The sequence below is a fragment of the Podarcis erhardii genome (assembly GCF_964252035.2).
Source record: "Podarcis erhardii genome assembly, chromosome: 2".
NCBI classification, from domain to species: Eukaryota; Metazoa; Chordata; class Lepidosauria; order Squamata; family Lacertidae; genus Podarcis; species Podarcis erhardii.
The window spans coordinates 86689505-86712602 of NC_138498.1; the positions used below are offsets into that span (position 1 = coordinate 86689505).

At 43.5% G+C, this 23098-nt stretch overlaps 1 protein-coding gene across 6 annotated transcripts in view; it reads left to right on the plus strand.

The window, feature by feature from the left end:
- CHCHD6 (coiled-coil-helix-coiled-coil-helix domain containing 6) overlaps positions 1 to 22609 on the plus strand; it is a 196256-nt gene extending 173647 nt beyond the window's left edge. For 3 of the 6 annotated variants that reach the window (XM_081853913.1, XM_081853917.1, XM_081853914.1), the window contains one exon: positions 22029 to 22609. In XM_081853913.1, the coding sequence (XP_081710039.1) occupies positions 22029 to 22215 (187 nt within the window). In that variant the 3' untranslated portion in view covers positions 22216 to 22609. The remainder of the gene's footprint in view (positions 1 to 22028) is intronic. The other 3 variants (XM_081853915.1, XM_081853918.1, XM_081853916.1) reach the window with 1 other exon arrangement.
- Positions 22610 to 23098: the final 489 nt, after the last annotated feature.

Sequence of the window (23098 nt, forward strand, 5' to 3'; positions counted from 1 at the left end):
GGGATTTCACTTAAATGTGCAATGCCTTGGAATATAACCTCTGCATAAATGGGGAGTTGCCTGTAATATGATCCCGTGAGCAAGCTTCTGACTACTTTGCCTCACTTCAGCCACCATGTTTTTGGAACCGTTTTCCTTGATGGTGATTTCTTATTGTACCTTGCTAAGGCACACTTTGCACACGTAGCCTTGAAGTGAGTAGCTCCCCAAATTGTTGAACCTGTATTGACATCAGACCAGCCAGCTCCCTTGCTAGTTGTGTTTAAACCAGATTAAGTGGTGGTCTTGCTTCTCCTCCACCCCAAGTGTTGTCTTACTCCTGTAATTGAGTTCTGTGAGCCATTGTCTGCATAGCACCTCAGGGTTCTTGCCTTGCAAAGGGGCTCTATAAATATGCATTGTCCTGTAGGTATGAGCTCTCGACTCTGCAGGTGCTCGGAGGGGGAGAAAACAGCATGCAGTGAGAGACTGTGTCTCCAGGAACAATAGAAACACGATGGCACAGGGAATTGTGGGAACGGGAATCAGGTTTAGCTGCCTTGAGCATCACCTTTTTAATAAAGCAGCTATTTATAGAATCAGCTGAGGCATTGTCAAGTAGATTGTTAAATTAATATTTACATACTAGCTTCGGTGTGTGTCTGTGTGCGTGTATTTTTCTCCTCCCTTCAAATCTCATTTGCATTAGTGCATGGACCCGAAGTGCAAGTCTCCATTCTCCAGGCACAAAATTAGTTCGATAAAAGACACAGCATGGTTTGCGGTATGGATTTGAAAGCCATTCTAGATAAGCTTCCTGCCTTGCAGTACCTACACGCTTGACATGCTCCTGCTTTCTCTCTCCGTCGCTCCTGTTCCTTCCTTTGCCACATCCTCCCCGGCTCATCCTCTTCTCCCCCCCCCCCACCTTGCTTTCAATAAAAGCCACTTTCAAAACCCACCTTGGTTCTTAAAGAGATGGGGGAGGGAGGCAGTCTAGAAGCTCCTCTTGCTGGAGAGCAAGCATACTCAGACAAGACAGCATTTCTGCATAGCGATTCCTACTTAATCTCTGCCTCTTGGGGGAAGAGACTAAAATTGTCAATGGATCGTGGGTAATTTGGAAGTCGACAGACAAAATGGGATGTGTGGAAGGTGGCGACTTAACCCAGATGTGAAATCCCTGTTCCTATTTGCATCTCGTTGAAAGCATTTGCACTGTGAAAGGCTTTTGGTTTTTATACCTTTTAGCACAAATGAGCCACCAGCGAGAATAATTGCTGCTCACTGGAGCTGTGTGGAATTCAGCAGCTCTGCACACCTGGATAAGCAGTTTAAACTTCTGTGTCTGTGTTTCAAGGGGAGAGAGTTATCTGGCTGTTTAGAGATTCCTGACTCTGCTACATGCTTGCCTGGTGACCTTGAACAAGTTGTTTAACTTCTGCCTTCTGCCTTTATCCATCTCTAAATGAAAATATTGCATTGCAGGGACTTGTGGCTGCTACAGCCCAGTGGGAAGTGTCATGGGAATTGGTATTTGCACCGCTTTCTCCTTAAATGCAAACGAGGGTCAACCTTAGCCCCTTGACTCTTATTTGCTCCCATAATCTATGCATTTGGGAGCCTTCAGTTCTCCAAATGTTGCTGTACTACAGCTTCCATCAGCCTTAACACACATGGCCAATGGCTAGGAATGTTGGGAACTGTTGTTGGCACCCAGTCAAACTGCTGGAAGGTTACAGAGAGGGCTTTATAATGCAATGCCCTTGAAGCTAATGGTCAGAGTGTTGGGCTAGGACCTGGGAGAGCAAGGTTCGTATCCTCACTCAATCATGTAGCTCACTGGGCGACCGTGGGCCAGTTACCATCTCATAGCCTAACCTACTTCACAGGGTTGTTGTGAGGATGAAATGAAATCGGGAGGAGGAGAACTATGTACACCACCTTGAGAGCCTTGGAAGATGGTATATAAATGTAAATAATAAATAAATAACCTTGAAAGTTGTTCAGAAGCTTCAACTTGCACAGAAACCTTTCTGTTGGCAAGTGCAAATAAAAGAGAGTATTCACCCTCATTTTGATTCATTTGCACTCACTATCAGCCTAGTTTGGGACCTGAATTTAGATGTGCTTGTTCTCTCTGGGACCTGCTACCTAAGAGGGCTATTTCTTCCATGTCTCCCTTCGTTCCTGGTCATTTAGGTAAGCTAACTAGGCTCGGCTCTGCCTTCCAGCAGTGAAGTCTGTAGAGATGCAGAGCAGGCCTTTTCCAGCCCTAGCTTCTGTCTCCTGAACGTCCCTGTATGGGAGACACATGTATCCCCACACCATATATGCTTTCTGTTGCCATCTGCAAACCTTTTCCATTTATCCAGGCTTTTTGTAGGACAGTGCTGATATTACTGTGTGGTCTTGTTTTAAAATGACCTGCTGCTAGTTTGTCTGTTTTTATGGACTGTGTGATGCCCCAGATTGTTTCTTTATTGTTTCATGCATCACGTTGAGTACTTTATTGTAGATCTGTGACTGAAACATTTTTTTTTTAACAGCAAATGGGATTGAACATAATATTAGCCTGGTGAACGTGGGATCAGAGTGATTCTTCCACATCTGTGCAAGAGGCACTTGTATACTGTGTATATTGCAGCCATTATCCCACATATTCCTATGTACCAAGTCTACTGCATATGTGAAGGCAAAGACAGAATTTTAATGAATATCTGAAAGTTCTTTGGTATTATCTCTGAAAATGTGCTGAATGTTTTGCATTACCAGCCCTCATGGCCTGATGGACCAAGAGCATGTTTTGATGTTAAGTAACAGCGGTGTGTAAAGAGCGGTCCTCACAGTTGCTTTTCACTTCTTAAAAATCTCTGTAGCTTCATTGTCTGAGGAAGGAGAGGGTGACATAAGGCACATAATAAACTGATGGACAGACCAGGGAGACTGGTGGGTTGGTGAGAGAAAGAGGTCTCAGGGTGCCCAGAAAGTGTGGCTGCTAATGAGGTGTAGATGCACAGTGTCACATCTGTTTGTTAATTAATTGACACTGTGGAAGCTTTCACAGTGAAAGCTTTGAACACTATAGAAAGGAAGAGGTGCTATTTGATGTGTATTGGGAGCAGAAGGGAGTTTGCAACCGGAATGTGTAAATGCAGGCAAGGAAGGAAGAACAATTGAAAAGGAGAAGATGGTCTTTGTGGTTGAGGCACAAACCTAGATGTCAGGAGACCTTGGCTGAAGCATTTACTAGGTCTCTGATTTATTGTTTGATCCTGGGAAAATTAGTTCACCTCTGACTTCATTTTTCCATTTCTAAAGTGGTGCATTAATTTCTAGCTTGGCATCTTATGCATGTATTGCTATATCTGAGCTCCAGTAGCTCACTAGAGGATTGAGAGGATACGTTTGTTCATGTTTTGTAAAAGCAATTAAAGAGTTCTTTTTAAATGGTCAGCGCTTAGGAAGCTTGATGGATTAGGAGTATATTGCTCTGTGAATATATTTAAGTCATCAGGAAAACTAATGTGGCATTTTTGTTTACCTTTTCCTATGGAGGTGCAGCTGCTGCTGTTGCTTGGGGCTAGAGAATCCATTTCTCTGAGATAGACTACAGAGCAGAGGATGACTTTGACATAGTGAGTGAATATAGTAATGGGGAAACCAGCTAAGGTGACATTGGTTTCTTTCATTGTATATGGTAGGAAGACTCTTGAGGTGGTGCTACACTAGCCAATGGCTGTAAATAAATGCAGCTTACCCATTCCCTTCTCTTTCACACTTGTGAAAGATTGTGCCATACCCTAACTTCATAATACACTCTCTGGCAGAAGGGCATTGGGCGCTGTATCCCACCAAATCACTTCCTTGACCAAGCTCACTGATAGCTACCAAGCATAGATTAAATCTTTCTCTTCTGCAGAAATGAATCCTGAGAGACACCTGAAGTCCCTGGATACATCTTTCCCATGCTACACCGCAAGTGATGGTTTGGCTTCCAGTCTTGATTACTCATATTGACTTTTCAGCGCCTTCCTCTATCCCTGGAATTCCCCAGTACTCCACTAGAGTGCTTTAATCTGGTGATGTACATGTGCTAGAGCAAAACACAGTCTGAATCAAAGTCTGTGGTTACAAAACATGTGTTGCCAATATCTGCACTTAGGTTGGAGCCCAAAGAAGCAGCAAGTGCCGTACTGCCAATATCCATCCTAAGGGAAGGCACTTCCTGGGCACCTGATCTCTGCAACAGCTGCACCACTGTTGAGTACACTTTGATACTAGCAACTGGATAGGTAGATTCAGTGACGTCTCCTTCACTGAATACCCTTTTGAAAAGTTCCAGAGCTGTGGGTGTACACACATGCATGTGTTCACACCGAGATGTATTTGCAAGTATTCATTAGAACGCATATTCGCATAGCCAGATACCTAGGCACACATTCCTAAAATAACTCCCACATTCATAGGCGCTATTACTCACCTGCCTGTATTGCACGCACACACATGGACATACACAGCCAGACTCCCACAACATAAAGGTTTCCAATATAGCTGATACACGGTGGCCCAATTGCTGGCAAATGCACAGTGTTATTGTGTGGGCCTTGAAAGCCCCTGTGCTTTATTCTCTGCAGACTGAATGGCAGCTGCGGGTAATAATAGCACAATATTTAAAAAGCCAACATTATAGGGGCATTTACAGCCCACTGAGAGAGCGAAATCTCAGTGTGGCTGAGCCGTGTCTCTAGTGATCCTTCATTCTTCCTGCTTGATAAGGAAATGATGGGCAGCTCTAGAGAAACGGCCACCGCGGCGCACATGAAAGGGGGAGCAAGTTGTCTGGACCAACGCCACAGTAAGTGGAGTGGGACAAATGAAAAAGGCTTTCTGAATCAAATAGCTGCCTTGTCCTCTTTGTGTTGGGTAGGTTGCTTTGCAGGGAGGGTGGCACTGTTCTGATTATTTTCTTTGCAGACCAATGAAAAAGCAGAGACTTGCTTATTCCAATGCCGTCAGCCTTGATTGCTGTAATTCAAGCCTCCTGCCGAGAGCCCCCAGTTAGTAACACCCTTGGCATAGTGGGTTTGGAAACCAAGGAGATCCATTCAAGGCCATCCTTAAACTTGCCTTTACAAGCAGGTGGTGGGAACGGAGCTTCGGACTTTGCCAAATAGTGTAACATCCTTCTTCTCTTCTCTTCCCTTCTCACAGTGATTTCTGGTACATTTATAGAGATCTGTTGTAAATACTCACTCACTCAATATTCTGAACTTATCTGCAGCACTGACACTCCCTGTGTCCTTTTTATTCCCATTTTACAGATGAGAAGCTATGGCAAAGTGACTTATTTCCCAGTGAGTTCAAGACAAAGCTTAGATTGATTCTGGCACTGTTGCAGTTTGCTGAATCGCAAATGCCGAGTTTTCCGTTGGATGCATTTGTAGGATTTCGATCCATTTTAGGTTCTTCTCAACTTTTCCTCTAAAACGCCTATCATAATGACATGAGGAATGACTGGAAGAGATCTCTTTGCAACTATAGATCTTCTTCTTTGGCGATCACTCGTAGCCGAGTAAGATTGTCTTCCATAAACACGGATTTTAACAATGAGTCCGTAAGTGACATGCATGCACACACTTCAGAAGGGTATTTCAGTATCAGTTGTCAACACTGCTATTGTGGTGTGATCCAAAGACTGGGTAAGAATGCGGGAGAATGCTGAGACTTCCAGCGATAGAAGCTAATTGACTTCAAGGGGGGGGGGAGGGAGTTGCATTAGTTAACAAGGGTAATTTTTGCCTCATTTAATGATTAATGTACTCTTGAATTAACACAAATTTAGATCTTTCAAAACAATAAGTATTTTGAAGACACATGCTTGCTTGCTTTATTCTTCAGCGTGGGAGTTAACATTCCCCATGTCATGTCACAAGACTGAATGGAAAACCGTCTGTGGAAGTTTCCATTCAGACACTCTCTTCCACTTTTAGTAGCAGCGAACAGAAACACAAGATTCTGAATGCCTCATCTTATTTAAGTTTGGGAGTGTAACTAGCACTATCATTAGTCTTTTAAAAAGAAGCAGGAATTTCCAGGTGCCTATTCTCCTTGATGAAGGCAGTAGTTATATAAGTTAATGTAGGTATTTAGGCACAGGAGTGGAAGATTATTTAGATGGGGGGGGGGGAGTCAGTGCATTCTGCCCTTGGCTGAGACTCTTCGGGCTGCATTATCCTGCCTTCATTTTATTCATCAGAGCTTGTGAGGTTATTAAAATATCTAAATGTCTGCTTTCCTCTTTCCAATGGTTCAAGGTCAATATCAGCTGGTTGAAACAATTACATATTTTTAAAAGGTATTTAAAAATACGGGCAAGGCCACAAAATAACTACATCAACATCATTTTTGTGCTGATTCCCCTTGTCCCGCCCAGGGCTGGGAAAATACTTGATCTAAAGGAGGAATTTCAGCTCCTCCTAAACAGTCTAAATTTGCTTGCATTTCACTTCTGAGACATTTTCCAGAGTGGGTGGGTGAATTGCATTTTTCATTTGTTCTCATTTAATCTTATCACTTGTTCTGATTGTCCCCGTATCTTGCTCAAAGAAAAGTCTTCACCCACAAGTATGTAGTCAAGGACAGAAATGAAGCAGGCATATCTTGTCAGCTTGTGATATGAACACCAGACAACACAGCTCAAGATGAAACTGCGGGGCTAGAAGAGAAGTTTGCACTCCTGTATACTTGGAAATGAAATGTGATCACTGCTGATCGCTTTCATATAGTGTTGATGCTGATGCTGCCTTGCTGAACTCGCCCAGTTGTACAAGTTGAATTTGATTTTGTTTTGCTTAATGCAAGTTTGCCTGTGCATATGATATTGGTCTGTTCACTCCAGTGTTCTTGCCCCCCATCTGTTGTGCGCCACCCCAGTCTTTGAGCAGTGTAAGGTTCCAGGCACTTACCCAGAGTTTGGTTTCATTGGAATGAGGGACAGCAGAGAATGTGATTTCTTTTAGGATTTATGGTTATTTACACATGGATAGTGTAATTTGTGAGTTCGGATCTCTCACACCAAAAATCAAATGAAATCACACCAAAGTCATCTTTAGTCTGCTATCTTGATTCAATTATCAATGAAGAACCCTCCCCCCCCAAAAAAAAACACACCCTTGTGCTGAGTTTGGCAACCATATATTGAGTGGCGTTCAAACCTATGCAAAATACTGAGTGAAACTACACCAAAGTCACATTTTAGTCAGCCATCTCTCTTTTCATAAAAAAGAAACTTTATTGATTTTTAAAATAAAGACAAAATGCAAACAACATCAAACATACTGATACAAAAGGGGGGAAAGGAAAACTACCAGGGATAGAAGGGAGGGGAAGGAGAGGGAAGATAAAACCCTACATTAATTCATGTGATGCATCTTTTTTAAATAAATAAATCACAATCCAAGGCATTGAGAAATCACTTCATTCTAATCTTCTAAAATATATCCCTTCCACAAGCTTAATTAAACCACTGGAGGCCTACGTTCTGTTTCTTTTGTATTGACGTATATCAATAATTTACACCAAATAGCATAAAAATGATCTGATTTAGATTCTCCCCTAGTTACTTGTCTTTGATATGTGAGATGTTCAATGAGAGCTACATCCCAGACAGTACCAAATCCAATAATCAACTGAGGGAGATTAGTAAGATTTCCATTGACTGGCTATAGTCAGTCAGCCATCTTGATGCAAAATAGTAAATGGCATTCAAACAGTGACAGAGATCCCCTAGACTACATGTGTGAGTGCCAGAAACTCATTAGCAAGCCAGTCACAATGACATTCCTCATCCAATTGTAATTTACCTGGGAAGGAAGATGAGCTTTCCCCTCCCCCCATTGTTAAGGCATTGTTCCAATGTGCACAACAGCCACATGGGATTGCACCACTGGGACATGGCTCCCATACTGCCAGAGAAAGGTCTTTGTCAGTAGTTTTAAGTTGTTAAATACTTTCTAGAAAACTGACTGGGAAAATATTAAGCATTCTAGGTAAGCGGTGCTTTAGGAATGGCAGGGATGCAGAAAGGATGAATCGAAAACTGACTGTGGGGCCTGTTTTTTGGTAGAGACTTTCAATCAGTAGCATTGATATATTCCCAGCTGACAACTTCCTTGCCTCCCTTCCTTCTCTCTGCCTCTGGGGCTCTTGCTTCAGTATGACTTGGTTCCAAAGAAACAATACTTTTCTGGCAGATAACTGGACACCCAAGCAGTTGTGCTGGTATCTATCACAAACAGACATATGCTGCATAGTGAAGGAAATTACAAGAAGCAACTAGTACCATTTGTCAAAAAAAGAAGGAAGAAAAATCTTTCCAAGCCAGGTCCAGAAGATACAAATGCAGCACATTTATAAAAACTGTGGGTTGTTGTTTTTAAAGAAGTCTTTCTTTGTGTATTTTAAACTGTTCAAACTAAGCAACTAACCTCCGGTCTTGTCTCTAAAAGACTGTTCCTAGACCAATGGCTGCCAGTTTCTACCAACTCATGCTTCTCTAATTAGTGGCTTGAAATCAAGGAAAAGAGATGACTATGAGTGATTACTTACCTGCATGGTTGATCCAAGCAGTTGGGGAAGGTAATACAGTACAAAACTAGGGATGTCTTCTGCTCCATCAGGTGTATTCAGTGGGTCTGCGCAAGACGGTAGGGTCCAAGGAAGCGAAGACCGCACACAAGGAAGCGAAAACCCTCTCTTGTGCAGGGTCAGGCATGAGTAATTGGTTGAAGTCCAAAACGTGATCCAAGGGTAGCAGCTGAAGATCCAGGGGTTGGCAATGGAGGTGAAGTGAGTAAGGAAGCTGTGTAGTTGCACCAACTGGCAAGCTCAAAGTAAGGGCTGACTGAACTTCCGGGTTGGCGCCATCGCCGAATGGCGGACTCCCTCCGAGCTCCGGAGGGAGTCTGCTCGGCAGGGGCTGGGTCCTACCGCACCGGCGATGCGGGGACCCTTAAAAACCACGGCCAGAGGAGGCCGTGGACATGGAGACTCGGCTGGCACCGCTAGCGCCCTCCCGACTCGGGAAGGAGCCTTTTTAAAGGCTCCGGATCGGGTGCCGGGGAGAAGCGTGGTGCTTGAGTTCTCTGCTATCCCTGCCGAGCGCAGCCGCATGCCATCCGGCGGAGAGCGCTGACTTCTTCTATTGAAAATTTGGATCTAAAAGAAGAACCCGTGAGTAATTGGAATATGGACTAAAAAAAAGGGGACAAATTTTTAAAATTTGGAGCGAACGGGGGAGGTGGAAAAAAGGAAGTCAGCCCCCCCCCCTAAATTGTAGAAGAGCCAAAACAAAGGAATGGATAACTAAGATCGAGAGTAACCTTATTTCACCGAATTAGCAACTTCGCGAGGGAAATTTATAAGATTGAGCCGGAGGAGAAAAGTGGAATTTGTATTAAAAAGCAACACCCCCCCCCCCCCGGAATCCCTGGAGCGATTCGTGAAAATGCCTGGAGAAGAGTAACGGAGGTTTCGACAGGTTTTGACAGCCGTCAAGGAGCTGTCAAAACGGAAGAATGTAACAGAGACTTGGTTATGGACTTTGCCGGTTACATTTGATATAAGTTGAGTATAAACTGTTTCAAATTGTTCAAATAAGGATAAACAAGCTATTTGGACTGGTGGATGGGCTTTGGAAGGGAACTTTGTTACGGGAATCCATCTAGAGGAGCTGAGGGATATTGCATGTGTTTTTGACAGGAAACTTGTGCAGTTGAATAGAACTTTTAATCTCCTGGGAAACTGCAGAAATGGAACATTATTTTGTCTACAGAGGTCTACACACTATAGGAAACAATGGAACTATCTGTTGGAAAATGAAAGGATCATGATGTAATGTTTTGTTCCTGAACAACAAGCCTCTGCAGGGATATTAGAAACTTTTGGAGAAAGAACATTTCTGTGGGAGAACAGAGAAACAAAAAGGAGGAGAATGGCCGACAAGAATAAGGAAACAACAAGAACTGGACAGAAATGGGAAAGGGGATATTTGGGATATCCAGATTTGACAAGCTTATGGAATTAAAATTGGAGTTTCTACTCCTGGATATAAAAATCTGGATAGAAGAAATGGACCCTCTTCTCGATAGACTTTTTTTTAGGATTGGACATTCGCAATTAAATGATTGGACATTCGTAATTAACAAGACTGGCAAAGAATCAGAGGGATATGGGTTTAATGTAATGTGGGAACTCCAGGAAGATATTAGAGATGGAGGGCTAGGAGGAACGTAACAGGGAAAAAGGGGAGGGAAAGTTGGAATCCAAAGGTTGTAAAATTATTATTTAATTCTATGTTGTTGTTTTTTATCTGTATTAAAGGGGGAAACTCGTGGAAGGGAATAGATCGATCTTAGGGGGATGGGAATTACGCTAAATTGGGTAATGGAGGATGATTGCAATTTGGGGATAAGAATTTGTTGAATCTAATTGTTTATTTGGAAGATTTGGAATACATGAGGGGGTGGGGAGGGGAAGTCCTAGTTATTGGAAAAAGTTTATAAATTGGATTTAATTTGTTTTAATTTGGAAAATCTTAATAAAAATTATTTAAAAAAAAAACAAAGTAAGGGCTGACATAGCCTGTCCTCCCAAGCCACACGTAATCCCAGCTGCCGATGTTTAAGGATGATCTGAGAGACCTTCCTCATAAGGAGTCATTTGCTCAGTTGCATGGCAACTTTGGGCTCTTAGGCCCATACTTTGTTGTGGGCCAGCATCCCAAGCTTGAGCCTTTCGCTCAAGTGAGCTTCTTGGCCAAGTAAGGATTTAAACCTTGCTTTGCCAGTTCCTGGCCCAACACTCTAACCACTATGCAACACTCTATGCACAGTATGTTCTCAAGGGCCAGGGGGTGGCTTAACCTATCCATTGACTGCCCCAGGGGCTCTTTGCCATACACTTGGACTCAGACCCATCCCAGTGGTCCCTTAAAGCAGCCCTGGGGAGACTCTTCCTCCCTGAACTAGGCTGGTGACATGGACTCTAACTCCCCCCCAAGTCTTCAGTCAGTGGAAGGCCCAGTTCATCCTTCAAGGAGTCAGTGTCCAGGTCTAGACTGGGCATGAGAGGATGGAATAACTGCAAGTGGAATAAGAGGTGTTAGTGCTGGGAAGAAGCTTGGGGGTCCTTGTATGTTTTGAGAAAACAGAGAACTGGTTATCTTGCTGTAGGTTTGGCACTGCATTCTCTCCCATTTGCTTAGCATTTTATTCAAGGCTGCCTCCCTGCCTCCCCTTCTCTTTCCGTCTCCATTATTATTTTTAGTTGTATTGCATATGATTGCACGTAAGTGGTTCGTTATTCACCACAGAAAAGAAATTTGCACCTGTATCGAGGAGTGGAAACTAGTTGTTCTCTGCAATGGCTAGGGTCTTTGTGAGAGGACTGTGTGATTATATTGTGGATTGTGAATATGTTTCTTCCCATCTTCCTGCACTGTAGAAGCTGCTGCTTACTGTTCATTTTCATTTAGATGGTTCTCTTCTTGCGTTAGGTACTTTACAATCCTTCTTGTTCGTCCTTCATAGTAAGCCATTAAAATTGTCATTTTGCACTTTGGTGTCAGATGCAGGGACTGGCCTCCTGAGCCTCTGGCCTGGCTCTGACTTAAACCTGTTGCTTCCTCCTTGTCTGTCATTGCTCTTTGGCATTAGAAGAAATTGCCTTATTCAGAAGGTGAAAACTGTGCCTACTTACTTTTAAGAGATATTGGGCATTTTTCAATCATGCCTGATTTGGAAAGTACATGCAAATGTGATGATGATGATGATGTTGATGATGAGAGAAGGCCAGTGAAAGAACTCCAGGAACAGCTTCAAAGTTCAAAAGGCTTCTTTCAAAGACTTATCCATGTCATAACTCACGTATCTCCAGACATTTGGTGTGACTTGCCGTAGTGCACCCGTATCTTTAAAAAGAAACTCTACATGTCAAAATCTTTACTGAGAGACATTTGTTTCAGAAGTGTAACTTGTGCGTTTCTTCATAAAGAGAGGGTGTTTAATCTTAGCACTAACCCAGTTTGTCATCTTGCTCACATCGTAATCCTGACAGCATCAGTCTGCTGCAGTCCTGTCCTAGGCTGGCTCTGCTCTCTCAGGGCACGTCAGGCAGGAAGTTGGAGCACTGGCAGGCAGAGCCGTTTGACTCACATTCCCTTTCTATTTTTATGCTGTTCTTCTGTGTTTGGGGTATGTCAGATTGGGAGGGAGAAATGTGCTTAAGCAGTTCAATTGCTAGGCCTGTGGAGCTGAATGAAGATTTCAACAGTGGCCTGATGTAGTTAAGTCCACTTAGAGAAAACGTTTGTTCTGGTGGCTTCGCTTCATACAATATGTAAATTCACCCAAAGGGCAGAGCCTGGGGCTGCCATCTTGCTCATATTGATGGTCCTCTTTCTTGGGTACCTACAGATGGATGATCTCTCTCAGATTCATATTGCTTCCACATTTGCCGGCACGCTCCCTTTCTGCCAAGGAGGAGAGAGAGAGCAACATCAGCACCTGTAGGCACGAGATGAATACGGCTATCATACAAATAAAATTACTGGCTGCCGAATGGCAACAGCTTAATGAAAATGTGAACTGTTAAACAAATAAAGGCAGTCGAGCTCATAATACTTCTGGGTGAAATTTCACTATATCACAGAGCAGAAATAGAATTAGGAACATCTTCCAAGGATATTCCTCTTTGAGACTATCTCTTCCCCACCCCCCACCCCCCACCCCCGCTGCCAGAGCCAGTGCATTCACTAGATGAGTTTGAAGAGCAAAAATGGCTGGTCTTGCTTCAAGGTTCAGAAATTTAAATGAAGCAAGAGCCAAGAAACGAAACACATGAGACTTTCAAATATGTTTACACAGAGACTAACTGAGCAGACTAGCAAATGTAACAGGGTAACTCAAATGTAATAGGGGAAGAGTTTTTAAAGGACTATTTAAAGTGATTCTAATATTTTCTTCCACTGTTGCTACTATATAATGAATCCAGGGCTTGGGATCTAGAATTTGTGGGGGGTCCCATTTCCATTTATTTTTACATGGGACCCTCACTTTCATGGAAATGAGGGCATGGAGGAAAGGGGGAAGCCAGTTCAAGACGGCTGCCTCTGTCCCTTGTAGCCCTGCTCCTACTCAGGAAGATGAGCAGGAGAAGGCCCTTGATATACAACATTCAGGTGGAGACACACATTGCCTTCCCATCCAAACAGAACCTTCTGGATATCGGCGCACACCCCAGAGGACAAATACAGGGATTCATTATGGCCATCATTCTCTAAATTCTATTCCAGGTAGGCAGCGAGGATGAGTGCACTAGCTTTGTTACCCTTCATTGGTTAAGGAAGCACTCCCCACTTCAGACCGTCGTTGTCCAACTTGAATGCTTCTAGGTCTTTGGAAGGCCACCATCTTCCAGTCTCCATTTTCTGAAGTTGCAAACACCTGTGTGAACAGACACAGAGAGAGGTGGCATGTGTAGTATTTTGCACACCCACTATTTCTGCTTGCCCTTTTCTCTGTAACTTATTTTAGGTTACATTTTGTATAAATGGGGTTCTGTTGTGCTGCTGGTTGAATTTCTGTTGGTTTTCACTTTTGGAAAGGAGGGTATTCTTTCATTGTTGCTGCTAGCAGAGTTCTTAGTCATAAACACTACTAAAGCCCATTTTAATCCCCTTAAAACTAGAGTGGAATCTGTGCAGGTTTTCATTATTCCACTTTAGAAAACATCATGTACCAACTGGATTCCTTTATCCCTCCTGGGGTCCAGGAGGACTCGCAAAAGAGTAAAGGTTAATCCAGTTGCACCAGGAAGGTATAGTCAAAGTTTTCTCTTCTGCTTTATAAACTATTTCTATTCCAGTGAGCTAGGTGGTGGTGGTGTTTATGTTGTGCATTTGTAGAAGAATGCGGAATAGTTCAGGCAACTTATTTATTGAGAATTCAGCCTGATTTGCTTGCACAAAGCTTACAGAGCTTAGATCCTGCCTTTATTGAACATTGATTCTGATTTGTTTGCAGGGCGTTAATATGACAGTGAGCATTCATCCTGCACCCTGATTTGCTTGCAGGGTGTTTACATGTCATTTATGCACCCTACAGTTTTCATTGTGTTTCCTCTTTCCTTTCCAAACCACAGAAATTCCAAATTCTTTTTTTTTTTTTTAATGTAGTAGTGGATGAGCTGGACCAGTGTCTTGCCTCGGTAATGGATTGGATGAGAGCCAATAAACTGAAGCTCCATCCAGATAAGACATGAGGCACTGTTAGTGGGTGGTTCCCTATACCGGACAGGTGGAAGATTGCCTGTTCTCAAGGGGGTTACACACCCTCTTAAGGAGCAGGTACGTAGCTTGAGGGTGTTCCTGGATACACTCCTGTCACTTGAGGCCCTGGTGGCCTTGTTGGCCCAGAGTGCCTTCTGCCAGCTTCGGCTGGTGGTCTAGCTACTCCCCTATCTGGACAGGGATATCCTAATTTCTGTAATCTCTAGGTTAGATTACTGCAGTGCGTTATACATGGGGCTGCCTCTAAAGATGGTTCAGAAACAATCTTGTACATTTGATGCAAAATGCAATGGCCAGATTGCTCACTAGAACAAAACAGTTTGAGCTTAAACACCAATCCTAGAATCATAGAGTTGGAAGAGACCACAAGGGCCATCGAGTCCAACCCCCTGCCAAGCAGGAAACACCATCAGAGCACTCCTGACATATGGTTGTCAAGCCTCTGCTTAAAGACCTCCAAAGAAGGAGACTCCACCACACTCCTTGGCAGCAAATTCCACTGTCGAACAGCTCTTACTGTCAGGAAGTTCTTCCTAATGTTTAGGTGGAATCTTTTTTCTTGTAGTTTGGAACCATTGCTCCGTGTCCGCTTCTCTGGAGCAGCAGAAAACAACCTTTCTCCCTCCTCTATGTGACATCCTTTTGTATATTTGAACATGGCTATCATATCACCCCTTAACTTCCTCTTCTCCAGGCTAAACATGCCCAGCTCCCTTAGCCATTCTTCATAAGGCATCGTTTCCAGGCCTTTGACCATTTTGGTTGCCCTCCTCTGGACACGTTCCAGTTTGTCCGTGTCCTTCTTGAACTGTGGTGCCCAGAACTGGACACAGTACTCCAGGTGAGGTCTGACCAGAGCAGAATACAGTGGCACTATTACTTCCCTTGATCTAGATGCTATACTCCTATTGATGCAGCCCAGAATTGCATTGGCTTTTTTAGCTGCTGCGTCACACTGTTGGCTCATGTCAAGTTTGTGGTCAACCAAGACTCCTAGATCCTTTTCACATGTACTGCTCTCAAGCCAGGTGTCACCCATCTTGTATTTGTGCCTCTAATATTTTTTGCCCAAGTGCAATACTTTACATTTCTCCCTATTAAAATCGGCACTGGCTGCCGATTAGTTTCCAGGCCCAGTTCAAAGTGCTGGTGCTAACCTATAAAGCCTTACACGGCTCACAACCTCAGTACCTTAAGGACCGCCTCTCCCCATAGAAACTGACCCAGACCCTGTGCTTGTCATCTGACACCCTTCTCTATGTCTCCCCTCTCAGAGAGATCCAGAGGGTGGCAACAAGAGAATGGGCCTTTTCAGTGGTGGCTCCTATGCTAGTGGGTGGTGCTTACCTGGCACCATGATTACATGTCTTTAGACATCAGGCAAAAGCATTCCTCTTTACCCATGCCTATGGCGGATAAAGAGGAATAAAGTGGTGGGGGGAGAAGACTGTTATTATTAAGATTATTTTACTATTGAGCTGCCTGTAAGTATGCTTTTTACTATGTTTTTATCATTAATGCTTTGTAATGTGATTCTATTGTTGTACACCGCCCTGAGATCTTTTGATAAAGGGCAGTATATAAATTGAAATATTTAAATAAATAAATAAATAAATTGTTATACTAGCAAGGCTGAACCCTGTAACCCACTTTAATTGCACAAACCAACTAACCTGCCACGCCAGCAGAAATCAGTGCAAGGGCTCCCACTAACACAATGAGGCTTTTTGCCCCTCCTCCCACAGACCCCCAAACCTCCCCCAAATCCACTCTGGAGGGTCAAGATAACCCCCAGAATAGTGAACAGGAGGAGGAGAGAGGAGATAATTCTGTCCGGCAAGCAAAAATGCTTGTGCTGACAGATCAGTGAGAAAAATGTGCCCTTGAATTCTTCCAGTAAAGTTATTTGCAACTGGTGTGAACAAGAGAAGGAGATTTCAGTGCCTATTCTTGTTTGGCTCTGGGCTCATGGGTTGACCTTGGGCTTTTATTACAATTGTAAAATAAAAACATTGATGTCCTACCACACAGGGTTGTGTAAGTAGTTTGTACATTGAAAATGCTAAAGAATCCCTTGCTGCTCTTTAAAAGTGGGAACATATGGAATATGGATTTGTAAGAGAAACAGTTTCACTATTTTATTTTTTTGTAAATAATAATAATAAAATCCACTGCTCGACATAGGTGAGATCTTCATGCTATTGTAGCCTGGGGGTGGGGGGGCCTTTCATTTAATGGTGAAAGCAAGATTAAATGCAATTAACATTAATTTAGCAAAAAACAGCCTTAGTATTGATGCCAATGTTAATTAGCAGTCATCTTCTCAGTGGTGACCCTTTGCAGAATTATGTTCATTCTTTTCTTCCCCAGTGCTTTCCAGCTTGCGTCCATAATAGAGGTTTTGTTCATTACAATGAGTCATTGGAAGAGGCCACTTTGGGAGAGAACTGGGGTCCAGGCTTGGGTGTCTTTCTTTAACAGTTTTCCAGAATTGCGGAGGCTCGCAATTGGTGAAAAACACTTCCTATGAATGGGCTAATGATTTAGGCTCTCTCTGGGTGATAACGGTGATCAGAGCAATTGTCCCAGGTAAATCAATATGTTATAATGCATGAACAAACAGGTGAGGCTCAGAATAGCTAAAGATTAGCAGATGATGTGAATTATTCTGTAAAGTACAGGTGACAAGGAAACGGTATTGCTCTAGTCTTTTTATGCCCCAGAGCAAGTGAAAGCAGTAGGATGGGGAGACCACCCCCCCTTGTTAAATCACATTGCATCCTGACTCATCTCTTATAACTGGTGGCCTCTATGCCATTCGGAACACAAAGAACCAATAGAACCAGCACCGGGTCCGGCTGGCGTTCTCCATCTAATTTGCTTGAGCTCCCATTTGTGGCCTGATGTACTAGAGGTTGCCTTGTGCTGAGAAGTTACAGTAAGAGTAAAAGCCAGCTCCCAGACTTCAGAGCAATAGAATTGCATCCTTGCGTTGGGATGAGAGGGAGGTGGAAATCATTCTGTGGTGAACATGCACGCCATGTGCTGAAATAACAGCTATAAGGTATGTTGATTCTTTCACTTAAGAATGCCTCCAGGCGTCCAAATCACCACAACCTCAGGCAAAACAACATTCATGCATTTAGGGCAATCCATGCTTGACAAGACAAAGCCAAGACCTTTTGCATATTGCATGTCTGCTTGGATTCAGTTCTGTGATCCAAGTGATTTATTTTTTTTTAACTGTAGGCCTCTCTGGGCTGGTTCTTGGGCCCAAACTGCCTTGCAAGCAGTTGTCTACAGATTTCTACATGCTTTTTAAAAAAGTAAAAATTGGCTGAGGGAGCCTGTAATCTTAAGTAGAGGACCAGTAGGGTGAGGAAGGGTGTTTTTTAGCTAAAAATCACTCCAGAACTGCTTTTCTTTTTGTGGTAAAATGATAGGAAGAGCTGTATCTTTTTCCCTTGTAGAGGGAAAAGCAGCTGAGGGGCAATAGTGGGAAGGAAAATAATCAGGATCACTCTCTGTTTCATCACAGACAGAGTGTTCAAGATTCTTGTTCCTGTGGCTGCTTTAATTTTATTTATTTTTATGTGTGAGTGGAATTTTGCACAGAACTGCACATTATGGATAGTTTAGCCCTCACCTGAGGTATTAAACATGTAGCCAGACTAAAGACCACTTCAGATTGCAGCCAGAGATATAGACTATGGAGCACCCCTCCATAGAAAACCTTTCGCAGCACATATGAAACTTGATACTAGAGAGAACCACAGCCATACCGTTGATCAGAGGTCATAAGGAGAAACTTGGTGCAGTGGTGGAATACTTTCCTGCTGGCTCCACTTTCTACCTCCACACATGGTGCTCACAGTCCATCAGAGTTGGGCCAAGCTACCACTGTATAGTGTTGCTCTGGTGTCTCATGCCGCTGGTATCTTTGAATAGAAGTGGGTTATCAGGAGTCTGCTCTGGTGGGCACCCTGCACATGACCCTTAACTCCTTTGGCTTTGCTCTGCAGGTGACTGTAGGAAACAAGACGGGGACACACACACCTTGGCATACCTCAGCTGTCTTCTTTAATAGACAAACTTACCCTTGTAGTTTAGGAGGAGCAGAAGATCAGGGTGTGTGCTAATGCCTGGTTATGCCCCAGATCTATTTGGCAATCACCAGTGCAAGCATGCACTTCTCTTTGGCCATTACAGTAATTTTGCTCTGGCAAGAACAAAGGTGCCCCTTCCAACAGTTGTTTCAGCTCTTGAGGATAGCTCTTAAGAAATCCCCACTGGCACCTTGCAGTCTGGACTTAGGGTGGCTGTGTGAATTGGCTCGCAGTGCTCACTTTTACTCCCTATGACTGCCCTATCAATCCTGTGGCAGGAATTCTGTATCATCATGCCTCTGGTTGTTTAGCATACCAGTCTCCTGTTTTAGTATCCCTCCTGTCCCGTAGGCCCCCCCCTGCCTTTTTCCTGTTTTGTCTCCTTTAATCCCTCCTCTCAGGAAGCCAGAGTCTTGACTTTCTTATCCCCAAAGCCCCATGCTCCAGTCTCTGCCTACTCTCCAGGGGATGCTGCAGGGTAGGTTGTGCCAACCCCGGCTAGCTTTCCTCCTTGAAAAGAAGAAAAAAAAAACCCTCCCTTGCCTCCTATTCAAATAAAAGCATTCCCTTTTTTTGCAGGGGACATACCCTCCAAAGAAAGCAGGGGTTATTCAGTTTAAGATTAGCAGCTATCAAGGGGGGCAGATTTGTAATTGCTTGTGAGTGTGTCTGTTGGCTTGGAGAAGAAAGGTTAGCAGCACTGGAGAAGGAAAAGTAATTGTTCTACAGATCAAGTATAGCCTAGGGAAATTCTTCTTTAAAAAGTAGCATCAATCCTGCCCACTTAAGAGGCAAGTTGGCTCCATGGCCAGAGCCTCTTAAGCCCTTGACTGTTAAGGTAGCTGTTCGCCAGTCTTAATCATGGATTTTGTGGCTACTGTTTTTCATCAAAATGTAGGCAAGCATCTCTAGTTCATGTGGCTGTGCCATGAAATAGTCTTCTGCCAAGAGCAATCCTTAACCACTAGCATGTTTGGCCATGGTGCCATGAGGCTACCCTCCTGACAGCAGCATCGCTACTGCTCGTCTGAACAGTGTGGGGGGTGAAGGTGGGCATCACACAGTCCACAAATGTTGGAGAAATAGCAGAGAACTTGGCAGTGTTGTGACAAGTGGCATGTCGTCTTATTATGCCCTTCTACATGTATAATGTGCCTAACCCTGGGACGATTTTACATAATACTGTTCTGAAAGCAGCAGTACTCCATTGAGTTGAAGGATTTGTATGGAGGCTCCGCTGCTTAACGCATTTTAGTAGCAAGCAAGGGACAGCAGTTGAAATTGTCACAATGGCCAGCTTGACAAGGTGTCCATTTGCATCTGTTGTGCGCAGGAGAAATAGCAAAATAGCAAATTACACCTTCTCCAATAAAGCTGCTGGAGAAATCGCCTGCATTTTTCTTGATTGGTTTTTATTATTATATTACATTCCCAGGGCAGTTTACAAAATGAATATAAATTAAAATACAGAAACAAAAATAATATAAGCTAAAAGCCACAAAATCATAAAAGCAGCATAAAACAGCAGAATTAAATTTGCTTCTAAAAAGCTTGCGATTTTTTAAAATGGTTTTTGACTGGCATGGAAGGACTATAAAATAAGTGCCACGAAAGGGGAAGGGAACATGCTTGCACATGTAATGCTAATCTGGGGTTTAATATTATGTCTGAATTGTTGCCCCTTTCAGGGCAAAGCAGGTTGGGAATATTGTCCAAAGAAATAGTTCTTTGGAATCCTGGTAGGTTTTGTTATACTATTGGAAGAAAGAGGTCTTCATTGCTGTTGAAATCAAGGAACGGAGTTGTTTGTAGGGTGGATTATTGACCCAATCTTCCCAGGATAGGTGAAATCAAAGCAAAAAGTTTGGACAAAGTCTTCATGCCTCACTTCAGTAGACTTTGTAGTTTGTAACAAGCCTTGAACTGAAAGCATTTCAGCTTCCAAGCAGTGCCGCTCTCATAACCTTCAGGAGCTCCACGTGCATTTTTAGGGAGAGGGAAAGTAGCAATTATTCCTTCCATCCACAACATGTTGTGCTTAGAAGTACCGTATTTTTCCCTCTATAACACGCAGATTTTTTCTCCTAAAAAGGAAGGGGAAATGTCTGTGCATGTTATAGAGCGAATGTGTGGTCCCTGGAGCCGAAAAATCAGGCAAAAATCTAATCGCGGCGCTGCACGGAGAAGCGAAACCTGAAAAGAGGAAGTGGCTGCTTTCCTGCATTCTGCCTCAGGGTCTTACTGCCCACCCTCCTCTGTTTCGTTGCTGTGTTTGCTGAAACGGAACAAAGAGCAGGGAAAGCCCCTCTCCTCCAGGCAAGCAGAGGGGAATTCCTCTCTGTGCTGCTGGGGGAGAGGGAGAGAGAGGGGGGGAGGGAGAGAGAGAGGGGGAGGGAGGAAGGGAGAGAGAGAGAGAGAGAGAGAGAGAGAGAGAGAGAGAGAGATGGCTGGCTTGGGTGGGGGGAAACTTTTGCCTTTCTTTCCTCCCTCCCGTTAAATCCCTCTCCTGCATTCTTAGCCAGCTGCTTCTCTGCACACCCCTCTCATGTCCCTTCTTTGTTTTTCCTTCGCTCCCCACTTAAAATGTGGTTACAAAGCATAGATCCACATGGATCCTCAGGATCTTTGCATTGGGTCACCCCAAATTCACCATCAGATCACATAGCATGTCCATGGCTACAGCCTGCACCAAAAAAATCACGCACCCACTGTTGCCTGGGGCTGCAATGGTGCAAAAATGTGGTTACAAAGCATGGATCCACAGGGATTCTCAGGATCTTTGCATTGGGTCACCCCAAATTCACCATCAGATCACATAGCATGTCCATGGCTACAGCCTGCACCAAAAAAATCACGCACCCACTGTTGCCTGGGGCTGCAATGGTGCAAAAACGTGGTTACAAAGCATGGATCCACAGGGATTCTCAGGATTTTTGCATTGGGTCACCCCAAATTCACCATCAGATCACATGTCTGTGGCCACAGCATGAAGCCCAAAAATGATACATCCACTGTTTCATTCAGAAGGTTTTTTTCCCTTGTTTTCCTCCTCTAAAAACGATGTGCGTGTTATGGTCAGGTGCGTATTATAGAGCGAAAAATACGGTAATTTTATCAAGCTTCCATCAGGAGCAGCTTCTACTGATTGATAGTGCCATGAACTGAAGCTTTTGTACACAGAAACCTTTTGGGATATGAGCTACAGATTAGGAAGCCAGGGGCTGACCTTGTTTTCATTCATCTTTAGGGACTGGTACTTGTTGTCTGATAATTCTGTGATGGAGTTGTAGTTTGTTTTTCACCGAATTGCATGTAAACGTCAACAAATCTCATCACTAGATCTATACAGGCAGTTTTAAGTCAGAAAAAAATTATTTGTTGAGATGTGCCAGTTGATATTCTTTTTGCCTGAAATCTCTAAATATGCAAAAAAAATCCCAATTGTTGTCACAAATTTAAAGGACAACATGTTTTCTTAAAAGGAAAATCAACAGATTTTGAGATTGCTCTTCCATAATCTTTTTGCAAGTCATTTCTTGCTACATGGTTCACATAGCAGCTGATGCACCTCTTCTTCATTTCTCTTTTCTCAGGAACTATTGGTCCACTTCGATTAAAGCCCAGCTGCTGGCAAAGTGCAGAAAGCAGGGGACCACAGAAGCTCTTAGAAGCCCAGCATTCTTTTGGAGTCATGCTGATGCAAATGAGTGCCTTCTGTCCATGGTGATCCACAAAATCACCATGAATCTATATCCAGATGCCTGCATGTATCAGTCTTAATTGATGGATTTGGACTTGAGGGGGAAGGACCCTGCATTTGGAGGAAAAGCTATGCTCTGCGTAATGTATGTCGCCACCATCATTATCTCTCTTCCACTGAGAGAAGAATTCCCATGAATAGATCTCGTTTCCGATGGGGTACATGAGTGATAAGCCTCCATTTTTTTATTTTAAAAAAAGCCTGTTAAGTTTTTTGTTTCACTGTTACTTTGTATTTCATAATACATTGCCTTTGTCCTTCAGAACAAGGAATCTAAGGAAATGCTAGAGCCTGTGTATATTGAGTTAATACTGACTCAAGCAGGTGTGATTGTATGTTTGACACTAACAGAGACATTCCTGTCTTCCCCTCTCAAGCTTCCTCCTAAGAACAATAAAAATGTGTTTAATGGCTGCTGTGTGCTGACAGTTGTTTTCTGATCCAAAAGTTTGAGAATAACCCCCTTCTCTTCCCTCCTTTCTGCTGCCCCGACTGTCAGACTTGACCGCCTTCCAGTCATTGTTGAGAACTGAAACTCTTCCAGACGCTGTTGGTAAATTAAAAATCTCATTTGTTTCATGCCAGGAGCTGGATGGATAGCTCTGGATTAGTTGGAGAAGTGCAGACGTCCTGGCTGGAAGAGAGAGCTAGGTGTGGCAAGTCAAACAGCAGAAAGGCTCGGCCCTGTTTCATGCAGCAGAACTTCGTACCCCTTGCAGCAACTTTCTCTGTGCTGCTTCCTTTCCCCTCCATGCTGCCTGTAAGAAGTTCAGAAATCGCTGGAGTAAAGCAACTTTCCTTCGCAGGAACCAAGACATTCCCAACAGTTTGGCAGTGAGTATCTCTAATCCAACCAGGCATAGCTAGACAGCTCTTACTAATGCCACTGTGTTCTCTTTTGTA